Source organism: Ranitomeya imitator, chromosome 1 (genome assembly GCF_032444005.1).
Source record: "Ranitomeya imitator isolate aRanImi1 chromosome 1, aRanImi1.pri, whole genome shotgun sequence".
Classification (NCBI taxonomy): Eukaryota; Metazoa; Chordata; class Amphibia; order Anura; family Dendrobatidae; genus Ranitomeya; species Ranitomeya imitator.
This window is the reverse complement of record NC_091282.1, coordinates 389,085,090-389,101,254: the sequence shown is the minus strand read 5'-3', so window position 1 is coordinate 389,101,254 and position 16,165 is coordinate 389,085,090. Positions and strand designations below refer to the sequence as shown.

General features: G+C 41.9%; 1 protein-coding gene across 2 annotated transcripts in view; it reads right to left on the bottom strand.

The window, feature by feature from the left end:
- Positions 1-7,580: 7,580 nt before the first annotated feature.
- The window catches only part of LOC138674204 (spindle assembly abnormal protein 6 homolog), a 103,684-nt gene continuing 95,099 nt past the window's right edge, over positions 7,581-16,165 (bottom strand). The window contains exons 14-16 of one of the 2 annotated variants that reach the window (XM_069762113.1): positions 15,709-15,806; positions 15,459-15,547; positions 7,581-8,096 (exon numbers count right to left, since the gene is read on the bottom strand). In XM_069762113.1, coding sequence (XP_069618214.1) covers positions 8,005-8,096; positions 15,459-15,547; positions 15,709-15,806 — 279 coding nt within the window. In that variant the 3' untranslated portion in view covers positions 7,581-8,004. The remainder of the gene's footprint in view (positions 8,097-15,458; positions 15,548-15,708; positions 15,807-16,165) is intronic. The other variant, XM_069762117.1, reaches the window with a different exon arrangement.

Genomic DNA, 16,165 nt, shown 5'->3' with positions numbered 1-16,165 from the left:
TCTAAAGGCCCCCACATCTCCCCTATACCCAGTATGATGATTCTATAACTCCCCAATACACCGTATGATGTTCCCACTGCTCCCCTTTATAGTATGATCCCAATGCTCCCCTATACACAGTATAATGCTGACAGAACTCCACTATAGAAAGTATAATGCCCCCAGAGCTCCCCTATATACAGTGTAATGGGCCAACAGCTCCCATATGCACAATATGCCTTCACAGTTCCCTATACACAATATGATGGGTCCACAGCTTCCTTATACACAGTATGATGGGCCCGCCGCTCCCTTATACACAGTATGATGAGCCCGAAGCTCCCTTATACACAGTATGATGGGCCCGCAGCTTCCTTATACACGGTATAATGGGCCCGCAGCTCCCTTATACACAGTATGATGGGCCCGCCGCTCCCTTATACAGTATGATGAGCCCGCAGCTCCCATATACACAGTATGATGTGTGCACAGCTTCCTTATACACAGTATGATGGGCCCATCACTCCTTTATACACAGTATGATGGGCCCATCGCTCCTTTATACACAGTATGATGGGCCCGCAGCTCCCTTATACACAGTATGATGAGCCCGCAGCTCCCATATACACAGTATGATGTGTGCACAGCTTCCTTATACACAGTATAATGGACTCTCAGCTCCCTTATACACAGTATGATGAGTCCGCAGCTCCCTTATACACAGTATGATGGACTCACAGCTCCCTTATACACAGTATGATGGACTCACAGCTCCCTTATACAGTGTAATGGACTCACAGCTCCCTTATACACAGTGTGATGTACTCACAGCTCCCTTATACAGTGTGATGGGCCCACAGCTCCCTTATACATAGTATGATGGGCTTGCAGCTCCCTTATACACAGTATGATGAGCTTGCAGCTCCCTTATACACAGTGTGATGGGCCCACAGCTCCCTTATACACAGTGTGATGGGCCCACAGCTCCCTTATACACAGTGTGATGGGCCCGCAGCTCCTTTATACACACAGTGTGATGGGCCCGCAGCTCCCTTATACACAGTATGATTGGCCAGCAGCTCCCTTATACAGTTAGGGCCAGAAATATTTGGACAGTGACAAGTTTTGTTATTTTAGCTGTTTACAAAAACATGTTCAGAAATACAATTATATATATAATATGGGCTGAAAGTGCACACTCCCAGCTGCAATATGATAGTTTCCACATCCAAATCGGAGAAAGGGTTTAGGAATCATAGCTCTGTAATGCATAGCGTCCTCTTTTTCAAGGGACCAAAAGTAATTGGACAATGGACTCTAAGGGCTGCAATTAACTCTGAAGGCGTCTCCCTCGTTAACCTGTAATCAATGAAGTAGTTAAAAGGTCAGGGGTGGATTCCAGGTGTGTGGTTTTGCATTTGGAAGCTGTTGCTGTGAGCAGACAACATGCGGTCAAAGGAACTCTCAATTGAGGTGAAGCAGAACATCCTGAGGCTGAAAAAAAAGAAAACATCCATCAGAGAGATAGACATGCTTGGAGTAGCAAAATCAACAGTTGGGTACATTCTGAGAAAAAAGGAATTGACTGGTGAGCTTGGGAACTCAAAAAGGCCTGGGCGTCCACGGATGACAACAGTGGTGGATGATCGCCGCATACTTAATTTGGTGAAGAAGAACCCGTTCACAACATCAACTGAAGTCCAGAACACTCTCAGTGAAGTAGGTGTATCTGTCGCTAAGTCAACAGTAAAGAGAAGACTCCATGACAGTAAATACAAAGGGTTCACATCTAGATGCAACCCATTCATCAATACCAAAAATAGACAGGCCAGAGTTAAATTTGCAGAAAAACACCTCAAGAAGCCAGCTCAGTTCTGGAAAAGTATTCTATGGACAGATGAGACAAAGATCAACCTGTACCAGAATGATGGGAACAAAAAAGTTTGGAGAAGAAAGGGAACGGCACATGATCCAAGGCACACCACATCCTCTGTAAAACATGGTGGAGGCAACGTGATGGCATGGGCATGCATGGCTTTCAATGGCACTGGGTCACTTGTGTTTATTGATGACATAAGAGCAGACAAGAGTAGCCGGATGAATTCTGAAGTGTACCGGGATATACTTTCAGCCCAGATTCAGCCAAATGCTGCAAAGTTGATTGGACGGCGCTTCATAGTACAGATGGACAATGACCCCAAGCATACAGCCAAAGCTACCCAGGAGTTCATGAGTGCCAAAAAGTGGCACATTCTGCAATGGCCAAGTCAATCTCCAGATCTAAACCCAATTGAGCATGCATTTCACTTGCTCAAATCCAGACTTAAGACGGAAAGACCCACAAACAAGCAAGACCTGAAGGCTGCGGCTGTAAAGGCCTGGCAAAGCATTAAGAAGGAGGAAACCCAGCGTTTGGTGATGTCCATGGGTTCCAGACTTAAGGCAGTGATTGCCTCCAAAGGATTTGCAACAAAATATTGAAAATAAAAATATTTTGTTTGGGTTATGTTTATTTGTCCAATTACTTTTGACCTCCTAAAATGTGGAGTGTTTGTAAAGAAATGTGTACAATTCCTACATTTTCTATCAGATATATTTGTTCAACCCTTCAAATTAAACGTTACAATCTGCACTTGAATTCTGTTGTAGAGGTTTCATTTCAAATCCAATGTGGTGGCATGCAGAGCCCAACTCGCGAAAATTGTGTCACTGTCCAAATATTTCTGGCCCTAACTGTACACACAGTGTGGTGGACTCACAGCTCCCTGTCATGATTTGGATGTCCTGGTCATTTACTCATCCTCCGGCGTATTCACTATTTTGTGGCACTGCTGCAGTGCCGCTGCTCAAACTTGTGAGCGCAGCTTCTGACAGGCCAGAAGTTAGAAGTTATGTCACAAGCGCTCAGTTTAAGACTATGAGGCTATGTGCACTTGTTGCGGATTCGTGTGCGAATTACCATGGATTTCCTGTGTTTTTTGTGCAGATTTCACATGCATTTTTACATCTGCGGATTCCTATACAGGAGCAGGTGTAAAACGCTGCGGAATCGGCAAAAAGAATTGATATGCTATGGAAAATACAACGCAGCATTTCCGCGCGATATTTTCCGCACCATGTGCACTGCGGATTTGGTTTTCCATAGGTTTACATGGTACTGTAAACCAGACGGAAAACTGCTGCAAATCTGCAGTGGCTAATCCGCAACGTGTGCACATAGCCTGAGAGTGAGAAAGAGGCCAGAACGAGGCTTCCATAGACTCACATTGATTAGTGACCTCTGCGCTTCTCCATGAAACACTGGAGCCGCAGACAGGTCACAAACTGCAGGAGCCGGAGCCGAGCAGAGACAAAAACACCAGAAGGTTCGTATCAGACAGGGGGCAGGGGACGTGGATTTTCTGCACCACTCCAGCAGTGCAATAAAAAATAATGCTGGAGTGGTGCTGTAAATGTGATACAGCTCTTGGTTACTGTATGGGGGCTTCGTATACTAATACTCATAAAAGACCCAGGTAGTACGTATCAAAAGCCCCCTACCCCCCCACCCCCAATCTCCAGCCTCCCCCCAATCTTCAGCCTCCCCAGACAGCAAATATTACATGTGATGGAGTACATATAATATCATAACAAAACATTATAATATTCAGCTTCCAGTGACCTGTCCCCCCTCCCCCACTTCAGTTCCAATACCCCCATCATCTCACATCCACCCCTCAGTGCCGTCCCACCTCACCCACCTTCTGCCCTCACAACCCCAAAATGGTCTCACATTCACCCCCCAGTACCCCGTCTCCCCTCCCCCACAATACCCCCATGGTCTCACATTCACCCCCCAGTACCCTGTCCCCCCTCACTCTCACTTTGAGCCCCCACAATACCCCAACAGTCTCACAGTGACATACCTGAATTTAATAAATCTAATAAGTTCCATCCCCACTTACTGATAAAGTTTGCACTGCAGGCAGGACCAGGAAGTAAGTGAAATGCAGGTGGGCACTAGGACCCAGCGTGCCTGAGCCAATCCCAGCATGCACAGAGAAGAAAAACTGCAGCCAGGAAAAGCTTCAGGATCAGGTCAGACGGGCGAAACCATTCACTGCAGGAGGGAGACTGCAGCCGGCCACTGTGCTAGCAGCGTGCAGACATCAGAAGGGAGCAGACATTATACTGCTCTGCTCCTATGCCTGTTCTGCCTCCTCACAGAAGTGGCCCTGGCTCCCGGTGGGCCCCTTCATGTGACAGGGCCCGGGGCGATGGCCCCCTCTGCCCCCCCCAGTAGCTACGCTACTGCCCGGAATACACCAAACAGGTCAGACTCAAACAGATGGAAAACAAGTTTCTGGCCAGGGATTACCCTAATAAACTCCTTTCCATAGCTAGAAACAAACATACAGAACCAAAACCAACCCAATTGGGCAAGAGTCAGCTTTGTCCACACTTGCTCCTACCGTATCCATACGGTGATCCAAAAACACTAGTCTGTCCTACGCAATAGGTATCTGCATATCACCGAATTCCATGAACCATTACTTCCTTGCTATTGGCATCCCGCTAAGGCTCTTCATGCATGTCTCGTGACTGTCACACAGCCACAACACATGCAGCTGCGGAGCCAACAGCTGATCATCGTTGGTGATCCAGGAAGCCGGGCTCCCTCTGCATAAGCCCTGACCCGATAAAATTCGCTCATCTCTATTCAGGATATCTTTAGCCACATTGTGTAGAACATATTATATTTCCCCCTTAGATCTCTCCCACCTGGCAGAACGTGCCCCTTATGTCTTATCCTTACTTTTGTACTAGATACCCAACACAGGAAACCACACATGTAACTCAGCAGTGACACCTTCCCATTTGCATATTCTCCTTATATCTCTCCTTCTAATGGTGGAGGTGACGTCTCTGACAGGTCACATGGGACACAGTGACACGGCGTGATCACGTGACTCCCGCTACTTCCGATTCCAGATACTATTTGCAGGCCCGCATTACATATAGCGCCTTTCCTAAATGAAGGACGTAGCATACACCAGCGTGGCTGCAAATACGGTCACACATTACCCTTGTGCAATCAGGTCATCTACTTGCACCTTTACTACATGCAGGGAGTTTCCCCTCACTGCATTTGAAACTATATCTCTCACTGTTGCTGGTCTTCACATAGCTTTTTCTCTATGTAACACTGACTGATTATCAACTTCTCTAGGTACCATCTATGATTCATCTCTATCACACTCCCTACCCTGGATGGCTGCACAATATAGCCTGAATCACAGACTCTCTCATTATGAACCTTTATACCTCCTATATGGATCTATGGGCTAGATATCCTACTTGGGTACCAACTCTCCGCTTAGGAGTGCCATATATCATTCTTTTACAGCACTTTTAGCCATGCCCACACCATTACTGGGTGGAGGATAAGTTGAGTGACAACAAGCGGGAGCAAGAACCCCCTGCCAACATGAGCATGTTCCTGTCTTGTGATTAGTGCCTAGGGGTCAACAGTGTTCAGGTCTATAAAATATTTAGACGTGAGAGTCCTCACGGCAAATAATTCCTTATTAAAAATCTTCTCCGTTATAAAGAACAGAATGATATTTACGCCTATTTTTTACTGCTTGTTGCATCAGTTACATGGAGTCCAACGGCTTTTTTTTTTTTTAACAGAGCTTACAGTTGCTTGGGAAATATTCACCCCGTGCATTTTTCCTGGAACTTTACCTTTTTTTTTTCTTTTTGACGGTTTGCATCAGTTCATGTAAAGAACATGTCTACAACTGTGAACATTTGATTTTCTTTTTATTGTGAAGCAGACCACAAAATAGGACAAAATAACTGAAAACGTTACTGTGCATAACTACTCATCCCCCAAAGTCAGTATGTTGCAGAGACGACTTTTGCGGCAATTACAGCTGCAAGTCTCTTTGAAAAAGTCTGTGAACTTTCCACATCTTGCAGCAGATGTTTGCCCATTCCTCAAGGCAAAACTGCTCCTTCAAGTTACAAGGTATCCTCTGGTGAACAACAAATTTCAAGACTGAAGATAGATTCTCAATTGGATTAAGTCTGGGCTTTGACTAGGCCACTCCAAAATAAGTTGCACATGTTTCTGATTAAACCACTCGAATGCTGCTTTAGCAGTATGCTTTGGGTCATTGTCTTGTTGAATTGTTGGAAGGTAAACTTCCGTTCTAGTCTCAAATCACTGACAGATTGAAACAGGATTTGCATTTCACACCATTCATCTTCTGCTCGACTCAGACCATTTCCCCTGTCCCTGCTACCAAGAAACATCCTCAAAGCATGACGCTGTCACCACGTTTCACTGTGGGGATGGTGTTCTTGGAGTGGTGAGCTGTGTTGATTTTCCGACAGACAGAGTTTATCTTGGTGGTCAAAAAGTTCAATTTTGGTCTTATTTGACCACAGCACCTTCTTCCATAAATTTTGGGAGTCTTTCATGTCTTTTGGCAAACTCAAAATGAGCCTTACAATTAGTTTAAAGGGAACCTGTCACCCCGAAAATCGCGGGTGAGGTAATCCCACCGGCATCAGGGGCTTATCTGCAGCATTCTGTAATGCTGTAGATAAGCCCCCGATGTTACCTGAAAAAGGAGAAAAAGACGTTAGTTTATACTCACCCAGGGGCGGTCCCGCTGCTGGTCAGGTCGGATGGGCGTCTCCGGTCCGCTGCGGCGCCTCCTATCTTCTTTCCATGACGTCCTCTTCTGATCTTCAGCCACGGCTCCGGCGCAGGCGTACTTTGCTTTGCAGCCAAAGCTGCTCCGGCTTGCAGCATAGAAAACGCAGTCGTGACTACTTGTATTGCTGTCCAAATTGCCACGCAGAAGCATTATGCCCCTCCCCAAGGAGTATAAAGCCGTCAGGATGAGAAGTAGTGCACTCCTAAAGATGTAGCATGATACAAACCTTTTAAAGCATTTCACAAAATGGAAATGGGAAATTCACTCCAAACACCAGTGGAAATTCACAATCAAAATATAAATACTTTATTATTTTACAGACATTAAATACATGTTTAACAATAAAATAGTGGTTTATATAGTGAAATGTATAACACACAAGTCATGATGTAAACACTGAAATATGGATTATAAAACTATCAGAGAATAATGCAAGAAACAACAAAATGAAACAGCAGCCAAGACAAAGCAAACTGTCCATTACAGATAGAAAAAGATCCGGTCACCATGAAACAGAGAAAAAAAAAAAAAATAAATAATATATATATATATATTATATATATATATATATATATATATATATATATATATATATATATATATATATATATATATACTTTTTGATATGTACTTGCCCATCAGTTTACAGTAAACATTAACACTGACAATAAGGGAATTTGTAGCTCTTTTTTTTTTATAAAAAAAAATCTGATATTTCTAAGATGCATCCTAAGTGATACAGTTATGTGCCAACAGATCCATTCACTTACTTGCACTCTATTTAGCACTTGAGGAATATGTTATGACCGAGTACTCCAGCACTGAAATAATCATTGATTCTTTAGAATTACAGCTAAATATGCAGCAGAAGCAGGATAATGGCAATAATTCAACATCCTTCTTGCATATTTTATTCACAACAATTTCGCTTAAAATGTGCTGACGGAGTAGCTAAACAATTTGTGAAAAAAGACATCACTTACACCCCCAATGCACAAACTTACAGATCCGCATACATTAGCACCAAAATATAATATAATATATATATACACATACGCATATATACACACAGTTACATTCAGCTCTGGTTTTTTTTTTTTGTTTGTTTTTTTAAAAGCTTTTTGCTTTCATTTATTTTGAATCTATGGTTGAAAAAAAAAAGTTCCCATAAAAGATACTACACAGATAAAAAAAACTAGCAATATTTCGTTTGGATACAGCATATTGGTCTCTATGGCAGTTTTCATTAACTGCATCTCTACCCAAACCAGCGTTCAGTTAGTTGCAGTAAATGGTCTCGGTATCCTGTTGCATTTCAAGAAGCAGGAAGTCTGGATTGTTGTCCAGGGAAGTAAGCGGACATTATGGGAGAACTTCCAGATTTCGTTAAAGTTGGTTTTGGTGCTCCTGAAAAAAAAATATAAGAACAATCTGTACATGCACACACAATAAAACCTAAACAATGGTGCCCTCTCGGCCAGCAGGGGGCATACCTCTAGGCCTGAACATATAAACCTAAAAAAACCCGCACCAGACCCACGAATAGAACCTAGATCCACAAGATCATAAAGGAGAGGGTCATAGACCAGGGGTCTGTGCATAAAAAAATAGAGGTACGGCAGAAATATATATCAATCGAAATTAAAGTATCAAATATACAAAACAAATAATTATAGGAAATAACATAATTGGGACAAAACGGGTATTGGAGAGGAGCAGCTAAAAAATGGCATGTAATAGATGGTAAAAATACAATGCTAAGGATAACATGAAAGAAATTAGAGCAACCTACTCTGACTGCAGACCCATGATTATAAGATAATGCTCTGGGGTAATGCTCCCAAATGTTCACAGGATATAAAAGGTGGGTATACCCCTATCATGGTCTCCTGGATCCAATTATGTTATTTCCTATAATTATTTGTTTTGTATACTTGATACTTTAATTAATTTCGATTGGTATATATTTCTGCCGTACCTCTATTTTTATGCACAGAACCCTGGTCTATGACCCTCTCCTTTATGATCCTGTGGATCTAGCTTCTATTTGTGGGTCTGGTGCGGGTTTTTTTTTTAGGTTTATATGCACACACAATAATAGTTTTGGAAAGACCAACTACCTCAAAGCCCTGAAAATTCAGATTTGATCTCTCTAGCCATCTCATCAAACTATTAGCTTGGCAGAGTCAATAGATCCATGCTTTATTCATTGATCTTCTTGAGGGCCTAAGGTTGTTTAGGACTTGGCCAATTTTTTTCTTTTTTTAACCATTTTTCATCTCTTTCTAAGATTCATAATTTTTCATATTTCCAGCGATATAACCATGAGAGTATTTGTTTTATTTTACTTTAAAATGTACTGTGAAACAAAAAAAAATAAAAATTAAAGAACGGTGAAATGTTTAGGGAAAGAAAGGCAATTCTGTCATGATTTTTTGGGGACTTGTATTTATGTTGTTACTCACTGGTAAACATGATTCTTCTCGTCATTACAATTATGGCGATACCTAACGTGTTTTTTTTTTAAACTATTTAAGTGGTTTAAAAATGCAGAATTTTGCATGAAATAAATTGGTCTGCGATGCCATTTTCCAATAAATAACTTATAGCGCTATTGATGGAAAAATGTGAGGGCTTATTTATTTTGTTCCAAATGGTGGAATTCATTCCTAACATTTGGGGGTTTGTATTATATTTTGATAGCCATTTACTGCATTTCTTTCTAAATAGATGCTGAAAGCAATTTTGAATACGTTGAGGGTCGCTGTTTTAAAATGGTATCACTTTTGGAGGTTTTCCAATATACAGACCCCCAAACCTGGATAGGTCCCTCAAAAAAATAAATTATGTAAATTTCCTTGAAAAAAGTAAAAATTACTGCTACATTCTTTTAACCTCCCAAAGGCTAACAAAATAAAAGAACATTTTACAAAAGGTGCTGATGTAAAGCAACTACATGGTAAGTGTTATTTATTAATGATTTTCTGTGGTATGACCATCTGGATTAAAGGGATAATCATTTAAAGTTTGAAAATTGCAATTTTGTTTTTACATTTGTCAAATTTCGGATTTTTTTTTTTTTTTTTAAATAAAACACAAAACCTATCGACCTAAATTTACCATTATCATAAATTATGATGTGCCACAAAAAACAATCTCAAAATCAAAGGGATTTGTTGAAGCGTTCCAGAGTTATTACCGCATAAAGTGACATTGGTCAGATTTCAAAAATTTGCGATTCAGGAAGTCTAGAAGGGAGTAACTTGCATTAATTCACCATTTGCATTTACTTGTTGATGTATTTTGTTCTTGTGAAATCTCCATTAGTAATATATACTCCATGATTGACTGTGCCATCCAGTGTACATCTTGTCGCATGCATGCAATCCTTGACCAGCCGTTTGAGGGTGCATACTGCTGTGCGATATGTGTGCATGCTCTAGATTTGAGGGCCTAAGTGAACAGCTAGCAACAAAGATACATTGAAAATATGGAAAATAATTTACGCTCACTGAGGTAGCTGTGAGAGGGGGGCATAGCATGGAGCTTCAGGACAGTGAGGCAGCAAGCTGGAAAGACAGTTTGAAGGTGGGAAGAGTACCAGGAAGGCTACTCCTGATCTGACACCACCCAAAAAAGTTTGAGAAATTGGCAGAGACGAGGTGTGTCAGTACACGAGTAGCACTTCTGCAGCAAAATGCATCCTTTGAAAGCCCTGCCAGTGTCTGCTCCAGTAAGCAGGGGAATAGGAACGCAGGGCAGGCGAGACAGGTGCTGGTAGTGGAGAACTCTATTAGAGGGATCATTTCATGGTGTGTTGTCTTTCTGGTGCTATCGCTGATAGGGTGAGGTGAGGACCCAGCGGTCATGGTGCACATCACCACCATGACAAAGTTAGAGGTAGATGGAAGATCCTTAAAGATGATTTCAGGTAATTAAACTGAAAGCTTAAAGAAAGGACCTCAAAAGGTAGTATTTTCAAAAATACTGCCTGTACCACACCACAGACACAGTGATGGACCAATAAGTGGTTCAAGAATTGGCGTAGGAAGGAGGGTTTGGGATTTCTGGAGAACTGGGCTGACTTCTCAGTTGGCTACAGATTCTACGCTAGGGAAGGGCTGCATTTGAATGGGGAGGGTGCAGCTGATCTGGGAGAAAAAAATTGTTGAGGTTAGAAGAGTGTTTAAACTAGAGACTGGGAGGGTTCACAATTACTGTACAGCTGGGGAAGATAGTGTACAGTAGATAGAGATCTGGATATAAGTAATTAAATTGGGTGTGGCATGGGGATAGGACAGTCAATACACTAAGCAGGTAAAGAGGTAGAGAAAACTACATAAAGTGCATGAACACCAATGCCTGAAGCCTCACCAACAAGATGGAGAAATTAGAATTAATATTGTTGAAAGAAAATTATGGTATGGTGGGGATACCAGAGATATGGCTGGACGAGAGCTATGATTGGGCTTTAATTTACAGGGCTTTAGCCTGTTCACGAATGACCGTACAGATAAGTGAAGGGGAGGGATTTGTGTATATGTAAAACCCATCCTATGTGATAATATACGTGAAACCAATGAGAAAGTAGAGTCCCTGTGGGTGGAGATAAAGGGAAGGAGAAATAATAACCCCCATCTGTATTTTATTATTCTAAGTCTTCAAATGTAATGGAAGTGGTAGAAAATATCCTCATAAAACAAATAGATAAGGCAGCAAATTAGGGAGCTATCATTATTATAGGGAACTTTAACTACCCTAATGTAAGTTGGGGAGCAGAAACTTACAGTTCCAGCAAAGGAAACAGTTTTTTTTTACGAAAATGAAAGACAGTTACTTTTCACAACTGTTTCAGGACCCAATAAGAAAAGATGAGTGGAGAGGGGGGCTCCTAGACTCAATATTGAAAAATAGGCCAGACATCATATCAAATATATGGGCTGGGGGTCTCTTAAGTAATAGTGAATACAAAATAATACGTTTTCCTGTAGTCTTTTAAAAAAAATGTATAATAGAGGGGCTAGAAGGACACTAAACTTCAGAAAGGCGAATTTCTAATGGCTGAGAGATTATTTTAGTACCATAAACTGGGGCAATGTCCTGAGAAATAAAAGTACATAAATCAAATGGGGCACTTCTATAAGCCTCCTGAATAGGACCTGTATACAGTATATACTCTATGGGAATAAACACGTTAGAAATAGGAGGAAGCCAATTTGGCCTAATTGAACTGTAAGGGGTCCAATAAATGACAAAAAGGAAGCGTATAGAAAATTAAAGAGGGTCATGATGAGATGTTAATTATAGAAAAAAAAATGAATTGTGAAAATCAAGTCAGCAAAAGATAGTAAAAATATTCTTCAACTATATAAAAACAGTAAGAAACTGAAAATGATAGCGTTGGCCCCTTCTAAAATATAGTGGTGAAATGGGGAGGAGGATGAGGGAAAGGCTTATCTGTTACACTACTTTTTCTATTTAGTTATACAAGAAAATCCCATCACAGCTGACATGATCAGGGATACTAGAAATTCTCCACTTAATGTCACCTGCTTAACCCAGCAGGAAGTAGAGTGCCGCCTCAAAATCACTAAAAGTAGACAAATCACCAAGCTCAGATGGCATTACAGCCCCTGAGTACCACAGAAATTACGTAGTGATAGATAGTTATTTTTAATATTTCACAAATTCCATCATAACAGGGCCTGTATCACAGAACTGGAGGATAGCAAATGTGGTGCCAATATTCAAAAAGGGGACAAACTCTGAGCCTGAAAATTATAGGCTGGTAAGTTTCTCCTCTACTGTGGGTAAAATACTTAAGGGTTTCAAGATATGCTATCATATAGTTTCTCAATAAGAATAACCTCATTACCCAGCATCAACATGGTTTTATGAGGAATTGAAACTGTGAAACTAACTGACCAGCTTCTATGAGGAGGTAAGTTCCAGAGTGGAACAGGGCATTGCTGTGGATGTTGTCTACATGGACTTTTCTTAGGTATTTGATACGATGCCACACAAAAAGGATGATATATAGAAGGAGAAAGGGACTCTGAGAACACATGAGTAACTGGGTTAACAAGTGGCTCAGTGATAGGAACAGTTATAAATTGAACACACTCGGATTGGGTCATAGTTAACAGTGAAATACCACAGGGGTCAGGATTGGGTCCTCTTCATTTTAACATATCTATTAATGACCTTATAAGGGACACACAGTAGAATTACAAGATTTGCAGATGATGCCAAACTTTGCAAAGAGGAGGAAAATTTAATAAATGTAAAATGGAGGCGTGGGCTGAGAAATGGCAATTGGAGTTTAATGTAGATAAATGTAAAGTTGGGTAAAGGAAATAAACTGTATAATTATGTACTAAATTGTAAAACGGACAATGAAAAGTGAATGGGTGGACGCAAACTCCACTTTAATGATACAGTGGGGAAAATAAGTATTTGATACACTGCCGATTTTGCAAGTTTTCCCGCCTACAAAGGATGGAGAGGTCTGTAATTTTTATCGCAGGTACACTTCAACTGTCCGAGACAGAATCTTAAAAAAAGTATGATTTTTACACAATTTGCATTTTATTGAATGAAATAAGTATTGGATATGATAGGAAAATAGAATGTAATATTTGGTACAGAAACCTTTGTAATTACAGAGTTCAGACGTTTCTTGCAGTTCTTGACCAAGTTTGCATACACTGCAGCATGGATTTTGGCCCACTCCACCATAGAGATCTTCTCCAGATCTTTCCGGTTTCGAGGCTGCTATTGGGCTGTTGTTGGTTTCAGCTCTCTCCAAAGATTTTCTATTGGATTCAGGTCAGGAGACTGGCTAGGCCACTCCAGGACCTTGAAATGCTTTTACGGAGTCACTCCTTAGTTGCCCTGGTTGTGTGCTTCAGGTAATTGTCATGATGGAAGGCCCAGCCATGACCCATCTTCAATGCTTACTAAATTCTGGAGGTTGTTGGCCAAAACCTTGTGTTACATGACCCCATCCTTTCTCACTTCAATACAGTGCAATCATTCTGTCTCCTTAGCAGAAAAGCACTCCCAAAGTATGTTGTTTCCCCCACCATGCTTCATGGTTGAGATGGTGTTCTTTGGGCTGTATTCATCCTTCTTCCTCCAAAACACGGCTAGTAGAGTGGATACCAAAAATAGGGATTTTTGTGTACTCACCATAAAATCCTTTTCTCCGAGTCATTAATTGGGGGACATGCAGAGTACACTTCCACACTCTGAGCTATAATGCCCTTCTGGGTGTAATGGCATTTGCTGCTGACCGTGCCGCGCAACTAGCTGCATCTGAGAGGCGTGAACCAGCTAGTCTCCTGCTTAAGAAATTTTGATTGACCAGCTGTACTGTCTTCAGGAAAAGGTTACTGATGTGATGTGACCCGGAGACCACTGCTCGAGCAACCCATGCGGTGGCTAAGGAAGTGTAGAGCACACAACCGGAGGCTGCAAGATGGACCGAACCAGATTTGCTATCTGACAGTCTGTTGTAATTTTAATTGATGACCCATCGGGCAGGAATACTGGTAGACAAACCACAGGAGGCTCTACCCAGTTAATCTGCCAAGTGGCAGAATGCGCGGCTGCACCCAGAAGGTCAGGAAAAGCTGTTTCTTGCGACCTCCGCTCTCTTTTGACAGTGCAGAGTTAAAATGATGAACCCTCGATCCAATACCCTATTAACAGGGAAGTGGAGAGGGATCGTCCGCCTACTTGCATCATCTGCTAAATAGTGGAGATGCAGAGGGGGGTGCTTGGATGCCAAAAAAGGGTGCCACTGTACATCCACAGAGTTCAGGTCACCGGGTGGACAGGGCTGGTTCCGGTGTTAGGCCTGGCTGCAGAAGAGTATGCATGGAGGCAACACTCCATGTGCTCGTCTATTGATGGTGTGGGGAGATCGGTGCCCTTTAAAAGGACCCGTCGCCCCTAAGAATCAGACCAGGCATGGCCACGTCATAGGGGGCTGTAAGTGGAGGGGACACCCTGCGTGTTTGCATATTGGCTGAAAAAGGATACCGCGCTTGCAGAGGCTTCTGTCCAGTGGATCGCTTATCCGGACGCTCCCTGTCCGGGTGAATGACAAATGCTCTGCGAGGGAGTTTAGTCTCCTTATGAGGGACCCTGCGTGATCTAGAGTAGAACCGTAGCGCTCATTGGTTGATGATATAAATAGGCAAATCCATCCTTTTCTGAAGCTCTGGTGAGTCCAGATCCAAGGCAATATTCGATCCAAATCAGAGTCTTGTTCTCAGGAAATCATTGGTGAGGGAGATCAGGAAATGAAGCTTCCATTTTCTAGACGCCTGTACGTTTCTAGAATACTTGCGGCCCCTGCTAGCCGACGGCTCCCATGTAGGAGAGGAACCATATATATCGGTCCTGTGAGCACTCCGAGCCACAGAGTGTTCACGGAGGGCTTCAATCTCTTGATCAGAGAAGCCAGGGGAACTATGGTACTCTGGTATCAGCTGGAATCGGCGGCGGAGGGTTCCTGAGTTAATTTAGGGTGACCAGCTTCGGACTGGTCATGTGCCTTTAAGACAAGGGACTGCTAGTCAAATGCCTTTAAGACCAGGAAATGCTGGTCTTGTGTGGTGTGGGCTCAACTCCATACACCAGAAGCTGCTCTATGATATAACAGTACGTGTCTTGGCACAGGAAGGGATTACATTTATTTATTTTTTTTAAATAGACGCTCTTTGTCGAACATGAAAGAGTGACATTTCTCTTTGTACTGACCTGAGCTTGCACCATTTACATTCTTTGGTACTTTCACAGGAACATTTGCATTTCTTTTAAGGTATTTCATATCTAATCCAGCTGGATCACTGAAACATCAAGAAAGCAATCTGTTAGAATATACACAGCAGTAACAAATCTTACGCCAGGTTCACACAGCACAGTTTGGTACTTTATTTTTTAATAAAAAGAGAAGCGTTGTTAAAAAATAAATAAAAAAACACCACTATTTACACACTTACGAACATACCATGAGGTAGGAGGCAAAATAGGAGTGGATGTAGAAGGGACATGTCGATGCTCAGGACTGGGACTGGAATCAGCTGGGAGATTTAAGCTGAATCTCACCTATGGTAGAGAAATCAGACAACACATACAATGTGGTCTCAGAGTCACGCTTTAAGTAAAGTTATCCTACTATGAAATACATTAGTGCAATGAGATTTATACTTTTTTGTTGTTTAGCTTATAAAAGTATTACAACTAAAAGCACGTTTTTTTGCATTTGTTATTATAAATGTAAAGTGAAGTGCTCCCATAATCGCCATAATACAAGTGCATAATAAAAACCCAAGTGTTAAGAGGGACTAGAAAAAGTGCCTGCCTGAGGGCCGGGCCTTGAACCAAAGGGGGCCGGCACACTTGTTCGTAAAGCGGGCGTAAGACTATTGGAATAATACTTAGATGTTACAGAATTGCCAACTGGA